General features: G+C 34.8%; 1 protein-coding gene across 11 annotated transcripts in view; it reads left to right on the top strand.

The window, feature by feature from the left end:
* The window catches only part of ERBIN (erbb2 interacting protein), an 80,762-nt gene that overhangs the window by 14,736 nt on the left and 40,630 nt on the right, over positions 1-25,396 (top strand). For all 11 annotated transcript variants that reach the window (XM_045075276.1, XM_045075270.1, XM_045075279.1 and 8 more), the window contains exons 4-13: positions 6,531-6,609; positions 8,198-8,287; positions 10,269-10,325; positions 14,985-15,048; positions 15,980-16,054; positions 16,905-17,049; positions 18,068-18,140; positions 18,482-18,611; positions 18,938-19,053; positions 20,627-20,696. In XM_045075276.1, coding sequence (XP_044931211.1) covers positions 6,531-6,609; positions 8,198-8,287; positions 10,269-10,325; positions 14,985-15,048; positions 15,980-16,054; positions 16,905-17,049; positions 18,068-18,140; positions 18,482-18,611; positions 18,938-19,053; positions 20,627-20,696 — 899 coding nt within the window. The remainder of the gene's footprint in view (positions 1-6,530; positions 6,610-8,197; positions 8,288-10,268; positions 10,326-14,984; positions 15,049-15,979; positions 16,055-16,904; positions 17,050-18,067; positions 18,141-18,481; positions 18,612-18,937; positions 19,054-20,626; positions 20,697-25,396) is intronic.

The following is a 25,396-nucleotide window of genomic DNA, read 5'->3' as shown; positions in this document are numbered from 1 at the left end:
CATTAAATATTAAAATTACAGAAATCTGATCTAGAACTTTTAAAATTATTCTTTCTTCATGTAAAAGTTTAGATCAGTAGAACATACTTTACTCCAATTGGTCTTTTTCTCCTTACATAGACTTTATTGTGTACTAAAAATAATATACCTCTTGGGTAATATTTTCTATGTAGATGATTTCATGATACTTTAAGGACTTGACAAAGGCCAAAGAAATGAGATATTTAGCTAAGGTTTTTAAAATGAAGTGGAGTGCTACTGAAAACCATGGAATGTCCTTCCCCTGTCCTTCCTCTAAATGTGGAATGTTCTATTGTAAAAGATGTGTTTTGATAAGAATAACACACTGCGGGGGCACCAGAGTGGCTCAGATAGTTATGCGTCTGCCTGTAGCTCAGGTTGTGGTCCCAGGGTCTTGGGGTCAAGTCCCCGCATTGGGCTCTCTGCTCAGTGGGAAGCCGGCTTTTTCCTCTCCCTCTGCCTGCCACTCCCCATCCTTGTGCTTGAGCTCACTCTCTGTCAAATGAACAAATCTTTAAAAAAAAAAAAAAGAAGAAGAAGAATACACTACAACCATCTCACCCCAGATATTCAAAGTTCCTACAGTGTTTGAAGATTAATCCGTGTAATTCACCATGTCAGTATGCATATACCTGATTCCATTCTTTGGTGTTTACATAAGAGAAATAAAATATGTGTTTACAGAATGATTAAAAAAATTTTTTAAATAAATTTTGTCAGAGAGTGCATGCCAGATAGAGCACAAGCAGGGGGAGCTGCAGGCCAAGGGAAAAGCAGGCTCCTGCTGAGCTCAGCAGGGAGCCTGATGGGCTTGATCCCAGGACCCTGGGATCATGACCTGAGCCTTTTTAAAAGCAGATGTTCACAGTACCTTTACCATAATAATCCAAACTCACTGCCTTTTTTGCTCTTTTTCCTCCAAGTCTCCCACTTCTGGCTCTAACTACCACATCTGCCCTGGGACTCCTGCTGCTATCCCATACACATTTTTTAAAGTATTAAGTCAGTTTAGCAAAAGAGTACTGTTTTAATATGTTCAGTGTATCTTGTAGAATTGTCACTTGAGACAAATTATTTGTTATTTAAAGGACTGATAATGGGGCACCTGGGTGGCTCAATGGGTTAAAGCCTCTGCCTTCGGCTCAGGTCATGATTTCAGGGTCCTGGGATCAAGCCCCCAATTGGGCTCTCTGCTTGGCAGGGAGCCTGCTTCCCTTGCTCTCTCTCTGCCTGCCTCTCTGCCTACTTGTGATCTCTTGTCTGTCAAATAAATAAATAAAATCTTAAAAAAAATAAAGGACTGATAAGAATTTAACTTTTTTTAAAGATTTTATTTATTTATTTGACAAACAGAGATCACAAGTAGGCAGAGAGGTGGGCAGGTTATGGGGGGGAAGCAGGCTCCCTGCTGAGCAGAGAGCCAATGCGGGGCTCGATCCCAGGACCCTGAAATCATGACCTGAGCCAAAGGCAGAGGCTTATAACACTGAGCCACCCAGGCGCCCCAAGAATTTAACTTCTAAGAATATGATCCATAACAAATATTTTATATGTAAATGAATAAGAGAAAAGAAGAAGGAACAAAACCAGTGTAAAAAATATGAAAGTTATTGGTAGTCAAATTTAGCAAAAATTTGCTGTTCCAAGTACAGTATAATGAATAGTTACGTGTACTTAGGACAGAAAATTGAATCAATTGAAACAAAACCTACAAGCAGTAATAGAAGAAACAGATACTAATTAAGCAGTTCATTGTGTACATACCCTAAAATGTGTAATTGATGTGTTAAATTTCTAGGTAAAAGAGATGCTTTGGAGATTGGTAGTTCGAATTTTTCAACTTCTAACAGGGTTTTCAAGTTTTTATTACCATTAATAAGAAAATTCTTCTGTTATTCCCTCCAAAAGCAACATCTCTCATATTCCTGTTACCATCATTTTATTAAAAAGTGGTTTTTCACTCAAAAAAGAATAAATACTATAAAGCCACTAAATTTTATTTAATTTTTTAAAGATGTTATTTATTTATTTGAGAGAGAGAAAGGGAGAGATCGAGAACGAGCAGAGGGAGGGCAGAGGCAGAAACAGACTCCACAGAACAGGGAGCCCAGGGTGCAGGGGCTTGATCACGGGATCTTGGGATCATGACCTGAGCTGAAGGCAGACGCTTAACCATGTGAGCCACCCAGGTGCCCCTAAAGCCACTAAATTTTAAAACTTAGATGAAATAAAAAATAAATTTCCAAAATCAGCTCAAGAACAGAAAACTTACAAAGACCAGTGAGGGGTGCCTGGTTGACTCCGTGGGTTAAGCTTCTGCCTTCTGCTCAGGTCATGATCTCAGGGTCCTGAGATCAAGCCCTGCATCTGGCTCTCTACCCAGCAGGGAGCCTCTTCCTCCTCTCTTCCTGCCTCTCTGCCTCCTTGTGGTGTGTGTCTGGCTGTCTGGCTGTCTCTCTCTCTCTCTCTGTCAAATAAATAAAAATAAATAAATAAATAAATAAATAAAATCTTTAAAAAAAAAAAAAGACCAGTGAATACAGTATTATATTGGATAGTCAGAAAAACTACCAAGTCTACTTTTTAAGAGCAAATTTGACTAAACCTTCTTGGAATTGGGGTTATCCCTAATTTATAAAAACTTCTTTAGATTAAAGTATGGGGGGAAAGTACACAATTCTGTCTATAAGGGTAAAATACATTTTGATAACAAAATCAGATAAAGACTTATTTAAATCACAATGTTGTGATCCTCTGTTGGGATGACAGATCTCATCCTCCAACAGGTTAGCCCAAGCCATCCCAGCCACGTTTCTCACAGAACAATAAGGGGACCCTAAGAGCTAGTGGAAATTATCCAGAGAGCTTATTTAAACCCTTAATTTCAGTAACTTGGCTAAAGTTTCATTGGCCAAAGGAGAGCACATGGCTGAGCCTGGAATCAGAACATAGGGAAATTATACTTAATATTTTGATGGGAATAGTTGAAGGATCACATTGTAGAGAGAGTGGTATAGGGAGTGAGTCTATTATTGCAACCACTCTATCACACATATCTAGAAATGAACTTTATAGAAAATGTGCATGCAACCTAAATGGAAGAAAAACATAAAACTATGGAATAGTTGAGTAGGAGGACCTAAAAGGATAGAGTGTCAGGAAACATAACCATGAAAGAATCTGGAATATGACAGAGGTGCCTCTACAAATTAATGAAATAACAAAAGTATTTTGTTAGCATTGGAACAGTGGTTTTATATGGGAAATAGGGAAAAAAAGAGAGAGCCTTCATAATATGTGCTAAAATAAATTCCAAATTAATTAAGGATAATAATATGAAAACAGTTACAATTATTGGAAAATGTAGAATATTTTTATGACTTTGGGATAGGAAAGAGATCTTATTCAAGATATAGAGAGCATAGTAGGAGCACTTGGGTGCCACAGTTGGTTAAGTGTCTGATTCTTGATTTTGGCTCAGGTTATGATCTTACCATCATGAGATAGAGCCCTCTGTTGGGCTCTTCGTGGAGCATGTAGCCTGGTTGGGATACTCTCTCTCCTTCTCCTTCCTTCTTTCTCTCTCTAATAAACTACTAAATTAATTTTTAAAAAGCACAGTAGTAAAAGAATAAAATTTCTGTATGACTAAATAAATAATACATGACAAACTGAGAAAAATTTGATACACTAGTATTTCTAAAGAATGCTTACAATCAGTAATAAAAAGATAATCCCATAGAAGATGTACAATAAACATGGAGTTCAAAGAAGAAGAAATAAAAATGATCAGTAAACACATGAAAATATATTATCCCTAGAAAATATCAAGAATATCTAGCTTTAATTAATTTACTTTTAAAAAAATTTTATTTATTTGACCGAGAGATCACAAGTAGAGAGGCAGGCAGAGAGAGAGAGAGAGAGAGAAGCAGGCTCCCTGTGGAGCAGAGAGCCCGATGCGAGGCTCGATCCCAGGACCCTGGGATCATGACCTGAGCCGAAGGCAGAGGCTTTAACCCACTGAGCCACCCAGGCGCCCCTCCATTTATTTCTTAGTTTAAGCTTTATCTTTACAATTTTGTTCATTTTTTTCCTCTTCAAGTACAGTAACTCTTTCAAAGTTCTTTTGTCTCTGAGTCTGTTTCTAGTAGCTGAACAGTCGTAATCTTTTTATAGTGGAATATGTCAAGCATTTACAAAAGTAGAATATAATACATCTACTGTACCTATCAACCAACTTCAGCATGTATCAGTATATTGAATACCTCCTACTAAACTCATCTGTACCTCCTACTTTGCCATCCCTTATAGTTTCTGTTAAAATCTTATCTATCTATCTATTTATTTATTTATTAGCATGAGAGCAAATGGGGTGGGGAAGGGCAAAGGGAAAGGTGGGTAAGGAGTCCCAAGCAGACCCTGTGCTGAGTGTGGACCCATACATGGCGCTCCATCTCACAACCCCAGATCATGACCTGAGCTGAAACCAAGAGTTGGATGCTTAACTGACCGAGCCACCAAGACACCTCCTCACCTCTGATTATTTTAAAGCAAGTCATGAAGAATTCCTTTCATATATAAGTATTTCAAAATGAAACCACTCTATTGTCATACTTGAAAAAAACAGTAATTTCTTAATATCATTCAATATCCATTATTGTATATATTTGCTAATTTGAAGATTTACATGAACTCTATAAATTTCAGCAAAAGTAAAAGTTCCTAAAACTGAAATTAAAGAAATGAGTTATCTTGACTGTTTGAGAAATTGAATTTATAATAACAATGGTAATAAAACCTTCCCATAAGGAATCATTGAGCCCAGATTCCTTTAATTGAAATTTTTATTGAGATAATTGTAAATTCACATGCAGTTGTAACAGAAATTGCAGGGTAGTCCTGTGTACTTGTTACTTAGTTTCTACAGTGGTAATGTTTTGTAATATTTTAGAACAAGGGAGATAACTGACATTGACACAGTCCCCCAATTATATTCTTTGGTCTCCTCTTACCTGGGTAATTCCTCAGTCTTCCTTTGTCTTTTTTGACCTTGATAGTTTTAAATTTTATTGGCCAGTTATGTAGTAAGATTTTTCTAAATTTGAATTTGTTTGATGTTTGCTTATGATTAACTTCATGTTACATGTTTTTGGCAAGAATATGACAATAATGGTATTGCATCCCTTCCCAGTGCATCTTAGATTTGGTACCACGTGATGTTGCTAACTGGTGATGGTAACTTTAAAGCAATTTAAGATGGTGCCTTTGATATTTCTTTATTAAATTGCTTTTTTTTCTTTTGTTATTAATAAGTATCTTTTTGGGAGAAACAATCAATCTATTAGTATCCTATTTCTCATCATTATTTTACCCACTAATATTAGCATTTGCTGATGAGTTTTAACTAAACAGTTATTGCTGTAGTATTTGTCAGTTGGTGATTTTGCATTATTAATTTTTGGGCACCTGAAATTCTGTGTTTGGCACTGTGGTAAACTTGCTTATCTTGAATGATAAAGTAATGAAGTTGAAAGAAGTTTGAATGATCCTCTGATGTCAACTATGTTCAGTATTGGTATTGTGTTAGTACAGGAAGGAGTCTTACAGAATTTTGTAATATTTTAAAAAGCTTTTAGCATTCTTTTAGTTTGTGTTATAACATTGCTATTGGAAATTTGTGGGTTATTGTTAGTTCACAAATTATTGTTACTATATTTTTGCTGAGATAGTGTGAGGAAATAAGAGATGGCTTAGAGGGGCGCCTATGTGTCTCAGTGGGTTAAAGCCTCTGCCTTCGGCTCAGGTCATGATCCAGGGTCCTGGGATCAAGCCCCACATCGGGGTCTCTGCTTGACAGGGAACCTGCTTCCCTTCCTCTCTCTCCTTGCCTGCCTCTCTGCCTACTTGTGATCTCTGTCTGTCAAATAAATAAGTAAAATTTTTAACAAGAACAACAAAAGATTTTAAAAAAGAGTATGTGGTTAGAAAGTTTCTGTAATTTGGCCTGTCCACCCCATTGATGCGGTATTTTACTGAATTGGTCAGCAGCTGCCATCATATCTGCTGGCATATCAACTGTAGATTTTCTACTACTTCTGGCTTCAGCTTTGTTCTCAGCTTTGTCAGTTGACATGTACGTTAGGGAATACCTTAATCTGGGCCCAGCATTAAAAAAAAGTAATCATGTTTTTATGGCAGAAAACCAGAAAGAGTGCTAAGTATTCGTATTTTGTATCCTTAACATCATCAGATGGAGAAGGCACTAATTTTCAGAAGAGCTAAGTGAAGGAGGGGGAGGTTAAACTAATAATTGGCAGTTATAAAGAGGCACATGAACAAAAGATGAAAAAGAAAAGAGAAATTGTAGAGTTCTGTTTGGTTGATTTTGTCAGTTTGTCTAGATCCTAGTTAGTTGGTAAATTTTGAATTTGCAAGGTAAACAGTAATTCATTTTTTAATTATTATATCCTTTTAATTTGATTATTAATTATTTGTTCATTTTCTAGGAATACAGGAATTTCCAGAAAATATAAAAAATTGTAAAGTTTTGACGGTTGTGGAGGCCAGTGTAAACCCTATTTCCAAGTAAGTTCTGAGTTGAATTACAAGTTAATTTTGAGTAAAACAGCTGTGAATTAGTAGTAGAAAATTATTTTCTATATTTTTAATGAGTAATTGGTATCAACTTTAAATTTCATTTTTAGGTTAAAATGAAACCTTTTTATAACCATGGTTTTTTCTAATGCCATATTTTCTAACCTCCTATTTTACAAAGGTAAATTAGACATCCGAACAGATAATCCAGATGTTTTGCTCCAGGTCTCACAGATGGTTTGTGTCAGTAATGAGGCTAGAATATGGTTTCCTCCCTCAGTGATACTTTCAGAATATAAGAATTTCTTCACTCACAAATCAGCTGTGTAGCACTCAAAAACTTTTGAAAATAGTAAAAGAAACTGAAAGATCAGGAAGGTAAGAACAACAAAAAAGGAAAAACCATGTGATTGGTTACAACATATGCCAGAGGTCATAAATTTTCTTTTATGATAGTAATGGCTATAAATAGAACACTTTCCTGACTCCAGAACTATTAAGTTTTGCAAAAATGGAATAGTGAAGCAAAAGATGAGTAGAGCATGGTTTAGTGTAGCTAAGTCAAAAACTGAAACCAGCTTTCACATAATACAGTACTATATTTAGTGAATATTTTCAAACATTGGTGCTTCATTTGCTGTGGTAGATGAAGGAATGTGACATAGGAAAGAAACAACATAAGTCAAAGACTGAGAAGTCTCACTGCAACAGAACTTTGTACTTTTTAAAAATCTAGGAAATCATGTAATGATGATGTTTTGTCTTTAGCTAAAAATATTGCTCTAGTATCCAGTTCTAGATCTGGAATTTCTTTTGTAAACCAGAGGAAATAAAGGGAAAGCTGATACATACAGGTTCTCATATGGCTCCAAAATGTCCTTTAGCTTTTTGTGTTACTTCTTCTTTGCTTATTATAAAATTATGCAATCTTTATTTGGTTATTTAAAGGCCAGGTTTTGAAATTGAAAATAATTTCTAAACTACTGGTTCTCAAATGGGAATGATTTAGCCCCCAATGGTCATTTGGCAAATTCTGAAGACAGTTCTGGTTTTTAAAACCTGCAGTGGTGGGTGGTGCTACTGGTTCCGAATAGATAAGGCCGGGCTTGCTGCTGAACAGTACAGTGGAGAAGACAGCCTCCTCAATACAAAGAATCACCAGCCCCAAAAGTCCATATTGTCATGGTTTGAGGGGAAAAAAAATACTGTCAAGTTTTGGAATTCTTTATGAATCCTTTGGGTTGATGTTAGATAAGGCAAATTTCAAGAGTGCTTGCTGATGTCATAGTTATGTCCTAAATACATTTCTCTGTACTGTGGTTCATTCAAGTTGACCTTTTTGTGCACATTTTATCTTGAGGCAAATACTATCTCATTTCCTATTTACGAAGAGAAAAAAGTTATTGAAGTAGGTAAATTATTATAAAAAGGAAATCTCAGGTTTGTGGGTCCCTCATTAAAGTAAAAAGGTAACTGTTACCTGTTAAGAACATGTGTTGGTTAGACAGATTCTTAGATAGATTCTGAGACTGAAATTCTGTGTGTTAATTTAACTTAAATTCTGATATATTTTATATAGGCTTCCTGATGGATTTTCTCAGCTGTTAAACCTAACGCAGTTATATCTAAATGATGCTTTCCTTGAGTTCTTGCCAGCTAACTTTGGCAGGTAAATTACAGTTTCTTTTAAAACCTTTTCTTGTTAGTTCTTACAAAGTTGACAAAACTAAAAGTTGCTTTAGTAATACTATTGATTATACTTTCATACTCTCTTCTTTTGTAATTATTTCCAAACCTTGAGGTTTTTACAGTTTTTGGGGTCTTGTTATTTTTTCTTTGAATTTATATTCCCAGATAAATAAATAAGCAGTGAATATTTAGAAGAAAAAGGTAATTTACAACTTGAATTGGTTTTTAAAGTATTCAAAAATACTTTAAATGTGCGTAATTTCTATATTTTTGAGAACAGAATACTATATTTTTAGCATTTACCATATTTGAAAATGATCTAATTATTGATTTATCTATCTTCTCCACTAGAATCAAAATTCTGGAGAAAAGAAAGTGTGTTTCTGGGGACCACCCCATTGGCACACTCCTGCCAGTATCTGAACATAGAATAATTCTTTTTTTTTTTTTTTAAAGATTTTATTTATTTATTTGACAGAGAGAGAGATCACAAATAGGCAGAGAGACAGACAGAGAGAGAGATGAGGAGAAGCAGGCTCCCTGCTGAGCAGAGAGCCCAATGCGGGACTCGATCCCAGGCCCCTGGGATCATGACCTGAGCCGAAGGCAGTGGCTTAACCCACTGAGCCACCCAGGTGCCCCACATAGAGTAATTCTTGTCGTTATAGTCTTTGAGTAACTTTTTTTTAATGAAAAGATGAACATTGAGTGAATGACTATTAGGTATCAAATTACTATTATTTTAAAACTAGTAGAGAAAGTGCTTTTTCAATGGCATGTTAATTTTAGTCATCTTTTTGTCTGTAAGTAAAGATACATAGTGTATGATCTCACTTATATGTGGAATCTCAAAATAAAACCAAACCTGAGCTTCATTAGATACAGAGAACAGATTGGTGGTTGGCACAGGTGAGGGTGGCAATATGGGTAAAGGTGGTACAAAAAAGGTGGTAAAGTTAAAATTTCCAGTTATAAAATAAATAAATTTTGAGGGTGTAATTGCTGTTCTCAGCAATACTGGATTGCATATTTGAGAGTTGCTGAGAAAGTAGATTCTAAAAGTTCTCATCATAAGAAAAAAATTAACTATGATGATGGATGTTAACTACACTTACTATGGTGGTCATTTTACAATATATACACATATACATTATATTGGATACCTGAAACTAATAATGTTATATGTCAATTACATTTTAACTAAGAGAGAATGAATTCTGGGCATTATTGTAGCCTATTGACTGTCCTGTGGGACCCACTTTATCATGCTTCATATATTTATTTACATACATAAATATATGTGTGTATTTATCTGTGTTTATGTGTAATTATGCTTATACTTGCTTATACTTTTAATATATTCATATATGATGTATAATATATATATATATATATATATGAAGCATACTTGTCAGATTCCTGTTTTTTTATATCTGGTATTTGGACCACTTTTTTATGGAAATATATTTGACATATAACATTTTGTAAGTTTAAGGTGTATAGCGTGTTGATTTGATACATTTATATATTGCAATATGATTGACATTATGGCATTAGTTAGCAACTCTAGACCACCCAATCTTCTCATTTTCCCTTAATTTTATTGGAATGTGCATCACTGAAGGGCCAGAGGATTTCTCCTTTATTATATCCCCTTAAGTTCCTTTGTTGTTTTTTCTCTTGGAGCTGGACTCTGGAGTTGAATTACTGTTCTCTAACCTGCTAATGGCTAATATTTTGGAGACATGTTTGCATGAAATGCTGTAGGATTAATATTTAGGGGCAACAAGTTGTGCTTTAAATGTGTTTAGAAGTGTTTAACTTTTTTCCCCCAACTAATTCTGAGGGGCAGAAAAAGCCTTTTCTTACTTTGCAATTACAGAATATTGGTTGCTTTAAAACTTGGAGTATGGCATCACTGTCTTTGTCATAGATGATTAATTTGTTATTTTGTTTTGCAGATTAACTAAACTCCAGATATTAGAACTTAGAGAAAACCAGTTGAAAATGTTGCCAAAGTAAGTAAAGGTGCTATTCTTTCTAAAATAGGAATTTTTAATTCTTCTGAAGATTTTTTTTAAGTATTCTCTGCACCCATTGTGGGGCTCAAACTTAATAATTCCCAAGATCAGGAATCCCAAACTCTACTGACTGAGCCAGCCAGGCACCCCAAGAATTTTGAATTCTTAAGTCTTTAAAGAAATGTTAGTTTTGTAATATCTAAAATATGAGTGAAATTTATTTTTAAAAGACTGACTTGTGATCATATTTTGATCACATTGTGAACAATATGACTTGTGGTCATATTTTTTTTTTTTTTTTAAGATTTTATTTATTTATTTGTCAGAGATAGAGCGCGAGTTAAAGCGAGCACAGGCAGACAGAGTGGAGGGCAGAGTCAGAGGGAGAAGCAGGCTCCCCGTGGAGCAAGGAGCCCGATGTGGGACTCGATCCCAGGACGCTGGGATCATGACCTGAGCCGAAGGCAGCTGCTTAACCAACTGAGCCACCCAGGCGTCCCAGACTTGTGGTCATATTTTAATCAGTGGTATTGAATATAAAACTTTTACATCTGTTGTTGGTATTTTATGGTGATTTCATAAGCTTTCTGAATTTGGTCTTGTGTCACAAATATCAAAATATGTCTATAAAATCTACTAGTCCCATATAGAGGTCCCAGTTCATATACTAGAGCTCTTATATAGTATTAATTAGTGAAATCTGTAGGGTCTTTATGTGAAGTTTGATAACTGTAATTTTAAGAATTTATTGGGTTTTGTAGTCTGTTGTAAGTTAGAAGTGGGATGGACAGCCCCCTGCTGGTAAGCTAACATCAAGAAAAGATGGCAATCCAAGAGCAAGTAAGATAAAGCCAAAACAGATCTACACACTGAAAATGCACTATAGTGTGTGTCCATTTGTTGAAAAAAATACATTAAAACTTCCTGAATTCATCGCTACATTTTTACAGTGTAGGCATTGGCAAACTACTGTCTTACTAAATCTGGCCCACTGTTAATTTGTGCAAAGAAGTTTCACTGGAAATACATTTATTCATTTACATATTGTCTACGGCTCCCTTTGCTCTATAGTGTTAGAATCAAATAGTTGTGACAAAGACTGTATGCAAAGCCTAAATTATTTATTCTCTGATCCTTTACAGAATACTTTGCTGATTTCTGTTGTGATTGATTTGTCAGGAGTTAATTGTTAGCTTTTAAGGGAGATATCTCCAGTTCCCCAGGAGTTTGGCTTCCTCAGCTTCTGTGGCATCTTATTTGCATCTGTTATGAAATTTACCATGTTAGTCTTGTTTTTTTTTTTTTTTTAAGATTGTATTTATTTATTTGACAGAGATCACAAGAAGGCAGAGAGGCAGGCAGAGAGAGAGAGAGAGAGGAAGGGAAGCAGGCTCCCTGCTGAGCAGAGAATCAATCCGACCTGGAGGTCGATCCCAGGACCCTGAGATCATGACCTGAGCCAAAGGCAGAGGCTTAATCCACTGAACCACCCAGGCACCTCAATCTTGTTTTTTTTAATGCATTTTATTTCACTCTTTTTAAAAAAGATTTTATTTATTTGACATAGAGACACACAGTGAGAGAAGGAACACAAGTAGGGGGAGTAGGAAAGGGAGAAGCAGGCTTCCCACTGAGCGGGGAGACTAATGCGGGGCTCTGTCCCAGGACCCTGGGATCATGACCTAAGCCAAAGGCAGACGCTTACCTACCTAGCCACCCAGGCAACCCTCCCTTTTACTCCTGTTTTTACCTGGCCAACTTACATGCATGCACACATGTACCTATAACCTTCCCCATGAATGTGAGTCTTTGAGGACAAGGAGCATATCTGGTTTTGATTCCCAGAAGACATCATCTATTAGCTGACTGTTGTTCAGTGCAGAAAAGATTGGTGTTTATAGTGATGGTTGTGAGTATAAATTAAAATGGGAATTATGATCCATACTAAATTCATAAAGGTTTAAATATTTTACAGATGTGGTACTGGCATCAGTGACTCCTTTAGTTCAAACGGACTGCTTTCTAAGAGATTTGAATAGGATGTAAATTGTTTACTCTAATAGCTAAGCCTATAATTAATATTGTTTATCTGATACCATAATTTTAACTTACTATTTTATCTCATTTAACTTTAAACTGGGCTCTGTCTGATATATTTTCAAATATAATTCTTTACTGCTTTCTTTTTAAGAGTTGTGATTAAAACTTTTGAGACCTCACAAACCTGTAAAACGGCAGTAGTTTTAAATGTTACTAAAGTCATGTGCATTCAAGTTATGTGAGTGAACCTTTTTATAATCAAAGATGAGAGCAGTGGGAAAGCTGTTTCAGTTATGTAGCTAAGTGAAATTTAATACCATCTAAGTACTAGAGGGCACAGGGCCAAGCACACAAAAGATGTGGTTTTTTCCCTGTGACACAAGAAGAGATGATAAAAAGGAGTTAAATACAAAGAAATTCGAGAGGTAAATAGGAAGAAATTTGAGGGATATATTGTCTTTGGTTTCTCCTTGAAGTAGGAATCTGGATCTTAAATGAAGACTTGAAAATGAAAACGTGAAATTTTGTCTTAGATTTTTGAGGTATCTTAGTAGGACTAAAGTTGCCAGTATAAATTAATGCAAGTTAATATAGAGACATTTTGAAGATTTTACATTTTATTTCTTTTTTGTTACATATACATGTCATTCACTTTTCCCTGCATCAGTTTTTAAACTTCTTTCTAAAGACGTCATTCATAATTGAATTTTTCCAATGCACTGCTTCTTTTTTGTACTCTTGTATGACTTACCCTTTTGTTACAGTGTTTAACTACTCTGTGTGCATTTTCTATGTTCTTTTGTTATTTTAATAATTTCTTCAATTTTCCCCTCCCTCCTCACACTCCTTTCTACTTTTCTCAAATGCTTACCTGGATATAGTTTAATGTGATAGCTTCTCATTTTTCTTCAAAAGGTCCTGGAAACCTTCTTTGTTATGAAGCAAACTACAACTGACTTAGAGATTTGGACAAAGATATGAGTAAGGGAGCAATTATAGTTGAGACTAGGCCTTTAATAAGTCTAAGTTAAATAAAGCAGCTTTGAGAAAAATTGGTGTTGTGAAATAATTTAAAGGAATATTGATAGAATGGCATACTTTAAATGGAAGGGTTAGGAGAAATTAGTTTCCTCTAATGTTGGGTCAGTAACATAGTGTCATTACAATTATTTGTGTTCTTTTGTTTATTATTTTTTTAAAATTCTTATTTATTTGAGAGAGAGCAATAAAGATGCGCACTTGCAAACACAGGGGAAGAACAACAGGGGACGGTAAAGAGGCTGCCTGCCAAGCAAGGAGCCCTAGGTGGGACTAGATCCTGGGACCCTAGGAACATGACCTGAGCCAAAAGCAGTTGCTTAATGAACTGAGACACCCAAGCGTGCCTCCAATTATGTGTGTTCCTATGTTTTAGTTTTTTCACTGAAAAGGCAGAGAAACGTTTTGTGAGTGTTATTTTACTTTTTCTAATTTGTTAAATTTCCAGAGAAGATAGAAATAGTCTGTGTTCTTATTTTGTAATTTAAGGAGGCTGTTGGTTTTTAATAGTGTTAATTTTTAAGCCATTAGCATATTAATATATATTAATAATATGATGATAACTGTATTTTGCTTTCATTTTGGCATATCCTAAAAAATTACAGCACGAAGTTCTTTATCTGGGTAGCTGGTAGTATCTCAATCTATCAAATACTAGGTTTCTCTAAAAATAGTAATTATAAGAGTGTAAATATGTATTTGAATTAACTCGTTTAGGTTTTTTTTTTTAAAGATTTTATTTATTTATTTTACAGACAGAGATTATAAGGAGGCAGAGAGTCAGGCAGAGAGAGAGGAGGAAGCAGGCTCCCCGCTGAGCAGAGAGCCCCACGCGGGGTTCAATCCCAGGACCCTGGGATCACGACCTGAGCCGAAGGCAGAGGCTTGAGACACCCAGGCGCCCCCAGTTTAGGTTTTTAAAATGCTGTATTGAAGGAGAGATAAAAGTACAGTTTAGCTTATTTCGTTATTAAATGAGGTTTTGTACAATTTTCAAGTCACTGTAGTTGCAGAGAAATATTGGTAGTAAGTTGGAAGTTAAAAATGATTTTACTACTCATATTTATGATTCTTATAAAACTTGATTTTGAGTTGTATTGAAATTAATTTGGAAATGTGGTAAGAAATTTACTGTTTAGAATTTTGAGTACTTATTTTTAGAAATAAGCTATTTTGAAGTTTTACAAATATATGACCAGTCTTGAAAAACGGTAATAATTACTGTGTAGCTGCCAGTCTAATTCATTAGTTAATTAATACTAAATGAAAATTTATTCTGTGAAAAAAAGCAAAAACCAGTTATTCATATTCTGGTCTGTGTGTTTAAATTTACTATGACTACTGTTTAGGAATAGAAATGAAGAGCTGATGAGAACCCAAATTAGAGAATAATTCATAACTTATTTTATTTAGAAATTAAATAAAGAAAACTTTTCTGAGAAATTATATTTATTTTGTCAATATGGTGAAACCTGTACATTAGATCTTACCTAAGAATGTTTAATACTATTGATTTGAAAGCTTCCATTTAATTGAAGTTTTTATATACTCAATTCTTCATTAATCCCATGTGCATAGAACCATGAATAGACTGACCCAACTGGAAAGACTGGATTTGGGAAGTAATGAATTCACAGAAGTGGTAAGTTCTTACCAGTCTCTATTCAAAGGTCTTAAATTTGATTGAGAGCATGTGAAAGTTAATGTATTTATTTCTTAGCATTTTTTTAAAGACTTTACTTATTTATTTGACAGACAGAGATCACAGGTAAACAGAGAAGCAGGCAGAAAGAGAGGAAGGGAGGCAGGCTCCCTTCTGAGCAGAGAGCCCAATGCGGGGCTGGATCCCAGGACCCTGGAATCAGGACTTGAGCCCAAGGCAGAGGCTTTAGCCCACTGTGAGCCACCCAGGAGCCCCTCTTAGCATTTTAAAATATAAAATAGGTTAAAGATATATACATATTTTGGGGAAAAAAGATACGAAAACACTTAAGAGGAAGAGTTAATCAGATAGAAATATCTGACAGTAGTGAGAATCAAATGTAATAAATGGAATAAAGGAGAAACCCATGGAAAAAGTAACAAAGTTAGGCACAGCAAGTAGACAATTTGAGAGATCATAAGGGAAAAACAAAGTTTCATCAGCCTAGATGAGTAAGAAAAAGTACTTCTAAGGCAAAAGTAAATTGCTGGGTTATGGGGAAAAGGCTAATAAATATTTTTACAGATAATGATTGATAGTATCTTTTTATTCTTGAAAGTGATGGGACTTATTTTTATTTCTTTATTAGTTTTATAAATACTTGAGCCTATTCTGGAATGCTTGTCTTGTCTTTTTTTTTTTTTTTTGGAATGCTCATCTTTGAGTTTTCTTTTAGTAGTACCACTGTAGTAATTATAATATAATGAAAGGTCTAGAATCTTGGCTCTGCTCCATGCTACCCCCCTCCCCCATTATTTATTAAATGTTTTAAACCAGAAGTTACCATTACAAGTTCCCTGGAACTACTTCTGACAAATAAAAACATTCAAGTAAATTACAGAATTCCCCCACCCCCTTCTTACCCAAACAGCCTGAAGTACTTGAGCAACTAAGTGGATTGAAAGAATTTTGGATGGATGGTAATAGACTGACTTTTATTCCAGGGGTATGTATATCAAACTTTATATGGTTTATATGGTTTCTCTTAGTGAAGTCTGTTCTTTGCAGTTTGATGAATTGTACATTTTCAGATTACTTTCTTTTTTTAAGGATGGTTATTTAATTGTAAATATATTAGATAGAAGAAAATAGCATTTTTAAACTACCAGTACATTCTTTTTTCTTTCTTTTTAAGATTTTATTTATTTATTTGACAGAGCTCACAAGTAGACAGAGAGAGAGAGGAGGGAAGCAGGCTCCCTGCTGAGCAGAGAGCCCAATGTGGGGCTTGATCCCAGGACCCTGGGATCATGACCTGAGCTGAAAGCAGAGGCTTCAACCCACTGAGCCACCCAGGTGCCTGTTAGCTATCAGTACATTCTTGACAAAATTCAGAATATTAACATAGTAAACTTTGTAAAATAGATTCTTTTTAATTTCCTGGACCTGGAGTGTGTCCTTCGCAGTGGTTGCTTTTGAGTTTATATCCTAACTCATTTTGTCCAGAGAACTGTTAAAGTGGTTTATTTTCCATGTAGTTTCTGTCCTAACGACCGACATTTATTTATTCCCATGCCCAAAGAACCTAAGAATCCTGTTACCTTCTGTTGCCCTAGCCAATGGTGACAGCTGAGTTCCCAAAGAAAAGTATATGGCCATTGTCACTCTGCTAGGCTCTTAGCAGGAACTCTTAGCTTTATTACTGAATACATTACTTACAGCTTTTAATAAAAAATTGAATCTTTTCTCTCATACAAACATTTTATTGTGAATTATAACTTGGTATTGAGTTTATTACCTAAACTAGCCATAAATTCACTTAATATAGTCATTAGATTTCCTTTTTTTACTTACAGTTTATCGGTAGTTTGAAACAGCTCACATACTTGGATGTTTCCAAAAATAACATTGAAATGATTGAAGAAGGAATTTCAGCATGTGAAAACCTTCAAGACCTCCTGTTATCAAGCAATTCACTTCAACAACTGCCTGAGACTATTGGTTTGTATTGCTTTCTAATTCATGTAATTCCTTTTTACTAATGTAAAATCTCAGAAATTACATTTTTGCCATTGTTTCATTTAAAGCTTTCATATATCAAATTTTATATGTTATGAGCTAGTTTTATTGTACTGCCAGTCACAGATCTTAGTTGAATTGTTTCGTGTGATCAGTTACACATTTTACATCTTGGTTGACATTACTATATTTTTCTTTAAGGAAATGTCATGTTTATCACTATAATAAAATTTAAACTCTTTAAAAAGAAGTTGATTTATCTAAACTATAATACCTATTCATAGCCCTTACCTAGTATCTTTTTTTCAGTCTCCATTTTAGACTCAAAGTTGAGAAAACAAACCAGTTAGCAAATTCCATGAGATTCTATATTTGTAGTTGCTTTTAGTCTGATGATGCCTCAAGGAAAATGAATTATTTTGATTCAAGAACCAAAAACATAAATCTTGCCATCTTCATGATGTTTAAACATAAAAACCAAAAAAATATTTTTATGTATTTTATTCATTGAGTTACTTAGCTGTTTTAGCTCAGGCTACATTTTGCAGATTCTACTATAACTTATTCAACAGTTTTAATTTGATATTAAGCTCCATTTTTATTGTTTTAGCATTTAGAATACACAGAATAGTTTACCATATACCTATGAATTTTATACACCTACCATTCCTTCTTGCCTGTGCTCACTTGTGCCTTGACATTATTTTAAGGAGCAGTGCTAGGTCTGTGAACAAAGCAGGCAGAAGTCCCTCCTTTTATGAAGCTTGCATTCTAACAGGAGTAAAATAGATAAATACACACTAATGTTAAAAGGTGATATATTGGTAAAAGTTGAAAATATAGGGTAAGGGAGTACAGATTAATGAGGTTGGGTTGGTTTCTCTTTTAGATAGGTTGATTAAGAAAATTCTGTATGATTGATGTGTGCTCACATTGACTGTTGTTTGACTTGCTTCTAGTTCAAGCTGGAAAATTATGTGTTATTTCTTTCCTTAAATAGGTTCACTGAAGAATGTAACAACTCTTAAAATAGATGAAAATCAATTAATGTATCTGCCAGACTCTATAGGAGGGTAAGATTTTTCTGAATCACTAGAAGACTTTACTTTCATTCAGCTTTATATATTTATGTTTATAAATAGTATGTATACATTTCATTCAATCACATATATTTCCAGATAAGTGCATGAATAGCAGCTAAAGGAGATTCCATAAGCATTTAAATAAGTAATTGGTTACAGGTTGGCTAGGTTTTTTAATAAAGGTAGGCATATTTTTATTGTTAAATTAAGTTTAGTGGAAATAAGAGTTTTTCTGGATTTGTTGAAGTCAAGTTCAAATATTGATATATTCTTAAGTTTCGGATTATGTATAGGAAACTTTAAAAATAATGTGTGTTTTCTGTTTTAATTAGGTTAGTGTCAATAGAAGAACTGGACTGTAGCTTCAATGAAGTTGAAGCTTTGCCTTCATCTGTTGGACAGCTTACTAATATAAGAACCTTTGCTGCAGATCATAATTATTTACAACAGTTACCCCCAGAGGTATTGTATTTTAAATTTGCTTTTCATTTTCTTTATTTTTTCTATATTATTCATTATAGCTATCCAGTGTGGTTTTATTTCTTTTATTTCTTTAGAAATAATTATGTAACTGTTATCTATTTTCTGAATAACAATCAGATATACTGATTTACAGAGATACTTGAATACTTTTATTTACACATGGAAATTAGTAACTGAAAAGAGAAAATGTGTTTCCTTTTATAAATGAGAAGAATGTTTTCGTTACTTTCATAAATGATATGTTACTTCTGTCTATTAAGCAGTAGGCCAGAATTTTGATCCCCAGTTTTATGTTTCTCCTTCAGATTGGAAGCTGGAAAAATATAACTGTCTTATTTCTCCATTCCAATAAACTTGAGACACTTCCAGAGGAAATGGGTGATATGCAAAAATTAAAAGTCATCAATTTAAGTGACAATAGGTTTGTAATAATGTTGATTTATAGAAAATATTGATTGGATAAAATTAAAGTTTCTTTATAAATAGTATGATAGAAAACGGCATGCATGTTGCTCTTTTCCTACATATTTTTTGTTTTTTCTTTTTTTTTAAAGATTTTATTTATTTGACAGACAGAGATTACAAGTAGGCAGAGAGGTAGGCAAAGAGAGAGAGGAGGAAGCAGGCTCTCTGCCGAGCAGAGAGCCCGATGCGGGGCTCTATCCCAGGACCCTGAGATCATGACCTGAGCCGAAGGCAGAGGCTTAACCCACTGAGCCACCCAGGCGCCCCAATATTTTTTGTTTTTAGAATTTTCATTTGAAAGAATGACCTGATTTTACCTGTGGTTTTTAATACTGTGGTAATTTACCATAGTTAATTTTGTGTTGACTTCAGCAATACAACTTATCGCTTGAGCTATGCAGCTGTTCTTTGCTTATAGTCACCTTTTATATTCCTATAGTCATATCTTCACCTTAATACTGCTGCTGAGTGGAGCAGAGACGTGATTAGGCACCCATTCACATAGCTTGGGCAACACAGTCAAGGTGCAGAGCAAGTAGATCACTAGAATTACTAAATTGGAATCATGTTAAATTAAGAACAACCTGTCCATAATTTTTCCTGAGGTAAAGATACTAATAATGATAAAAGAACATTCGTAGAGCATTTTTACTTTATGCTTTCATAGCATCTTACAAAGTATTCAAAACAACACTATGAAATAGTACTGTAGGTATTGTTATTTTATGAGGAGAAAATTAAAACCCAAATTTCAGATGACTCATTTAGCTTGTAAAGTAGAGGTTTAGTGTAAGCCCAGTTTTCTAATTAGGGTATTCAGACTGTTCCATTTTATTTTAGAATAACCACTGCCTGTTTTTAAAAAATTCAGTCCTCATTTCTTCCCATACTTTGTACCCCAAAGCTACAGCCCTAGCCCTAGGCTCTAGCAAATTGCCTTGGAAGTTAGGCATAGCAGAGTGGATAAGCATCAATAAGGTAGAAGGTTTAAGTAGACATTCTTTTTAAATAGGTGCTGTTCTAGTTTGGCATTCTGATGAATTGTTAATATCACTTTGTTTTTTATTCATTATAGTGTTTAAGTAGTCTTTGGAATATGAAAGTCCTGGCTCACAAGAAAAAATAGAACAGTACAGTTTTTATAACAAACTATCACTAAGGCTTTCTGTAGTAGTACAAATAAAATATTCAAAGCAGTATTATGAGACATGCTTAATGTGTTCTTGTATTTGCATTAAAGTAGGGATGGTTAACATTTTTCCTAGCAGACAGTTTTTGGGATTTATTAGATTATCCATTTTCCCCCTAGCTGAATTAATTCAGTGGAAGAATTGTATTTTTAAAGTGATTCTTATTAAACTGGATAGTATTTTGTCATATCTGTGTCAAAGACCTATATTGGGTTCTCTCCTAAATTAAATTTTTTTCTCCTATTTTCATACTCAGTAATACAATATTATTTAGAAGACCGTTAGGTTTTGCTCTTACATTTTAACATTTGTTATTTTAATTTTGTATTTTCCCCACAGGTTAAAGAATTTGCCCTTTAGCTTTACAAAGCTGCAACAATTGACTGCTATGTGGCTCTCAGATAATCAGGTAGGCATTCTGATTTTGTAAATTACTGGAATTCCAATTGTGTTAAATGATTATGCATAATAATTTACATGGGCTCATTTAAGAGCAGTTATACTCTGGTGTACATTTTAAAATATATATAAGAAAAATCTTGGAAAATACTGAGATACAGATATTTCTGTGTAGTTTCTGTAGATTCAAAACAATAAATCCTATTGGACTTGTCTAATTTCTCTTGAATCTGTAAAAAGATACATTGATTAAGAAATCAGACTCAAACTTCATTTCGAAAAGTGTTTTTCTCATTCTCCATACCTTCCCAAACTCCTCCAGCCCCTTAGCCCCTGCTCAGCCCTGCTGTCCAGAGCGTCTTTTTAGGCTGAGCTGCTCTCTTGGGCCAGAGAGGGGTGGGGCTTGAAGGACTGAGTGGATGTTGGGTTTTTCATTCAATAAACTGGTGATTTCTTACTAACTTAAAAAAAAAAATCAGACTCGATATTCTCTAACTTCTTTAAGTTTTTAGTGATCCTCTGTGGCATATGTCTATAGAAATTTAATAGTCAATTTATTATTTTTCCAAACATTTTTAAAAAGATTTTATTTATTTGCCAGAGAGGGAGATCACAAGTAGGCAGAGAGAACGGGGGAAGCAGGCTCCCTGCTGAGCAGAGAACCCGATGTGGGGCTCGATCCCAGGACCCTGAGATCATGACCCTAGCTGAAGGCATAGGACTAACCCACTGAGCCACCTAGGTGCCCCCTAGGACACTTTTGAGAGTGAAAGGAGCTTTATGATAATTCTGTCAAAAGAGCATGTGTAAAATGCGAATGTCCCAGGCAAATTGGGCATTTGGTCATCATGGTTATAATCAGTTATTTATATATGCCACTAGTTTAAGAGGAAGAATTGATCCTCTGATACATGTCAACCTACTGTAGTTGAAGGTGAACTAGTATAACATGAACAAGCAAGTAGTAGGATCAGATTGTTATTTTTAGAAAGCTTTTTGAACTGCACTGTGAAAGATGGATTAGCAGGGGTGATGGTGCCAGGTGTGAAAGCAGAAGAGACTGGTTGGAGGGCATTGCCATACTCAAGACAGTAGAACATGTTGGCTGAAGTAAGGTAATAACAGGACCAGGGAAGAGTGGGTATATTTAAGGCATAACTTAAAAGGCCACATCAGTAGAATATATGAAGAATGCACGCGTGTGAGAAGAAAGGAAGTAAAAGCAAAGATGAGCCTCAGAGATGTAGCTGGAGTGACTCGCTGGATATTGATCTGGTAATCAAAATGAAGAACCACAACAGAAATAAATAGGTTTATGGGAAGATACTAAGTTCCAATTAGGCATGTTAAGTTTGAAGTACCTTTGATATATCTGAGTAGGCATCTAGAGAATAATTCTAGTGGCCATGATCCCCCAGGTTCCTCGACTTTGTTCTAGACTGTGATTTCTGTGCTCTGGGTTTGTCCATTCTTTAAATTTCGAACCTCCTGGGATTTCTCAGTATTGCTCCTGAAGGCACAATTTCCTTTTCTCCAGGACATTATAGACCTATTCATTTTGTTTGTTTTATTAAGAAATTTTTTCAAAAGTTTTCCATCACAAGAAAAGATACAGGAGCTCAGCTCATCATCTTAATCACTTTTTTTAGGGAGTGGTTTCATATCTTTTATTATTTTCTCAAAAGGGAGTCTATAAATTTATTTATTTAGTTGTTAGGGATGGATGAATCCTGAGGAACTAACATTCATATGTTTATTTATGTATTTATTACTAACATTTAAGTGACAGGTGGATTACAAGACTTAGAAAGGGTGGCCATAGAGGTGGGAGAAAAACTTTATGATAGTAGATTCAAGTTAAGGATGAGGTAGCTGGCTTTAAGGAAGAAGTTGTAATGGGATACATGCTGTTGGGGAGTCAATTCAAATAAAATCTGGAAAATATACATTATTTCTTGCCAACTTTTGACTATAGCTAATGTAGTTTTAGGAATACATTAGAACAAAAACCCAATTGATGCAATTTAAGGAATGAATAAATGAGAGAATGGAGGCATACAGTTGTTGATTGAGCTTTTAAGAAGGCTGGATAAGAAAGAAGAGAGGAACATAAACCAGTAGCTTGGGGCAATGTAAGAAGGAATCCTTTAGTATTAGAGAACATTTTTATAGGTTGTTCAAGGAGGCTATGTAGAGAATGAGGTTAAAAATATGAGAGGGAGTAGATAATTATTATGTAACTGATAGAATTTAAAACTGGTAGAGGGATGCCTGGGTGGCTCAGTTGGTTAAGCATGTGCCCTCAGCTTGGGTCATGGTCCTGGGTCCTGGGATTGAGCCCCACGTCGGGCTCCTTGCTCATTGGGGACCCTGCTTCTCCCTCTGCCTGCTCTGTCCTCTACTTGTGCTCTCTCTCTGACAAATAAATAAGTAAAATCTTAAAAAATACAATAAAACTGTGGCAGGAGTTCTTGTCTTTTTGAAGGCAGCTTGGGCTGATGTGAGAGGGAGAACTTGCACACATCCTAAATGTTTCTAAGGAACTAAGAATTATTCCTTGGACTTACCTTTGATTGATAAACATTTATTCAATAAATTTATTGAAGGCTTACAATAGTTCATGAACTGCTTTGGGAGCTTGAGATATATTGGTGAAACAAAGAGAGTCATATTTTTATTGAGATTACACTTTCAAGAGATAGAAACAAGTAATTATGTAATAGTATGTCAGAGCTACAAAGAAAAACAGAAGCTGATAGGCATTAGAAGAATAGGAGGGCAAGAGTAAACATCCTGTTTTAAATAGGGTGATAGAGGAATAAAGTGTCTTTCTCTAAGGAAGGGCACCAGTAGAGCAGATGCTCACAGGAAATTAGGAGTGAGTCATGCATAGATTAGGGCAGTGAGTTGGAAAAGGAGGTACATTTAAATATTAAAGCTAAGTTAATAATAAAGTTAATAAAGTTAAGTTAATATTAAAGTAAAGTTCCCAATACTGGAATGAGCTTGTTGTAACTGAGGAATAGATAAAAACCCTGATGGCTGGAATACAGTGAGCAAGGAAGAGAACTGAGTAAGATTAGATCAGAGAGGAAAACGAATTAGATCACATAGGACCTTGTAGGCTGTAGTAACCAACTGGGGTTTTACCCTGAATTAGATAGAAATCTGTTGAAGTATTTCTTGCCAGGGAATGGCGAGAGGTAACATTTTTTAAAAGATCGTTTTGACACTTGAGTGAGGAATGGGCCATAGTTAGGTGGTAAGGTTATTGGTGGAATATTCTGTTTCGGAAGGAGAAAGTTTAGTAAGGAGGCGGTTGCAGTAGTTTAGAAGGAGGTGTTGCTTGCCTTCAACTATTGTGATAGTGAGATGGTGAGAAGAAATGTAGGGATGTCAGGTATTGGCTGGAGATAAAATTTGGGAGTCAGTATTTTACAGATGTTCCATTTAACACCATAGAACTGCATAAAATTAGTAGGGAGAGAGGATAGAGAAGAAGAGAAGATCAAAGACTAAGCACAGGAAAGAGAGTGGCACCACAAGGAGAATAAGAAGGACCAGCCAACCAGGAGAGTATGTTATCCAGAGAATTATCTGAAGAAAGTGCTTCAGGAAAGATCATCTGTGCCACATGTTGCCAGTGATTTGGGTAGATGAGAACTTCTAATTGGCCATTAGGTGTGTTAAGGTAGAAGTAGTTGCTGACCCTGGGAAGAGTACATAGTTTTAGTGGAACGTTGGGAATGAAATACTGATTTCAGTGTATTACAGTTCATGGAAGGCGAAAAGGTCAGGTCAGTGCATCTATCTTAGTACTCTAGTTAAGTTTCCATTTGGACAGTTAATAGATAGGTCTCTCTGTATTTGCCTTGGTCTTAGAAATAAATGTTAGTATTTTATCCTTGCAAAGAGTAGTTATCATTCACCTGAGAAAAACTTTGGCAAAATATTTTTAGTTTAATTTGAAATGTCTCAATCTTAGGATTCACAATGTAGATTTTGTAAACGTTCTAGTTTAATTGGGAAGAAATCTCCTGTATAATATTGGCTAAGTATTGAATTTTAGGTTCAAAACAAAATAGGGGTTAACTTACTATCTGTAAGTAGGAGGAAATCTTTTTTCCATATCTATTCTTTGGTATTTCTTACTGATTATTTTTTTTAAGCATAGAGTATGCAGTTTGCTGATCCTTTTAATGCTTAGTATTTGACCTTGAGCAATATCCTATAATAAATTATCTAAAGCTATATTTTCCCAGGGTTTTGGATACACTAGACTTATAAGATATTCTTAAGTTCCATAGTTAAATTTGCTTGGGAGACTGTATTATATCCTCTTTTGAATTATATTAACAACCCTTATGTGTTGCTGTAGTAAAGAAACCCACTTGTCTACACTTCAGGATTCTCCAGACTTCTTAACCAAGATCCTTTTTCTTACCCAATTCTTATTAATATCCTAAAAGCCTTAAGCTGTTGTCAGTCCACACTTTTGAATCAGATTGTAGTATTTCCTTGTTCTGCAAGTTAAGGAAATACTGAAATGATGATACCTTTGCTTTTATTACAGCTTGAACATAGTGATTATTGCATCATCATTAAATGTGTCAGTTCATATATATGTGGAACTCTTAATTTTCTGATCTCTTAATTGAATATTTAATATGAAACGTTTTGAAATTTTTCATCTGGATTCTCAGAACATTG

Source organism: Mustela putorius, unplaced genomic scaffold (assembly GCF_011764305.1).
Source record: "Mustela putorius furo isolate JIRA1106 unplaced genomic scaffold, ASM1176430v1.1 tig00000145_pilon_pilon_pilon, whole genome shotgun sequence".
NCBI classification, from domain to species: domain Eukaryota; kingdom Metazoa; phylum Chordata; class Mammalia; order Carnivora; family Mustelidae; genus Mustela; species Mustela putorius.
The sequence above is the reverse complement of the archived record's forward strand: the minus strand, read 5'-3'. Positions and strand labels throughout refer to the sequence as shown.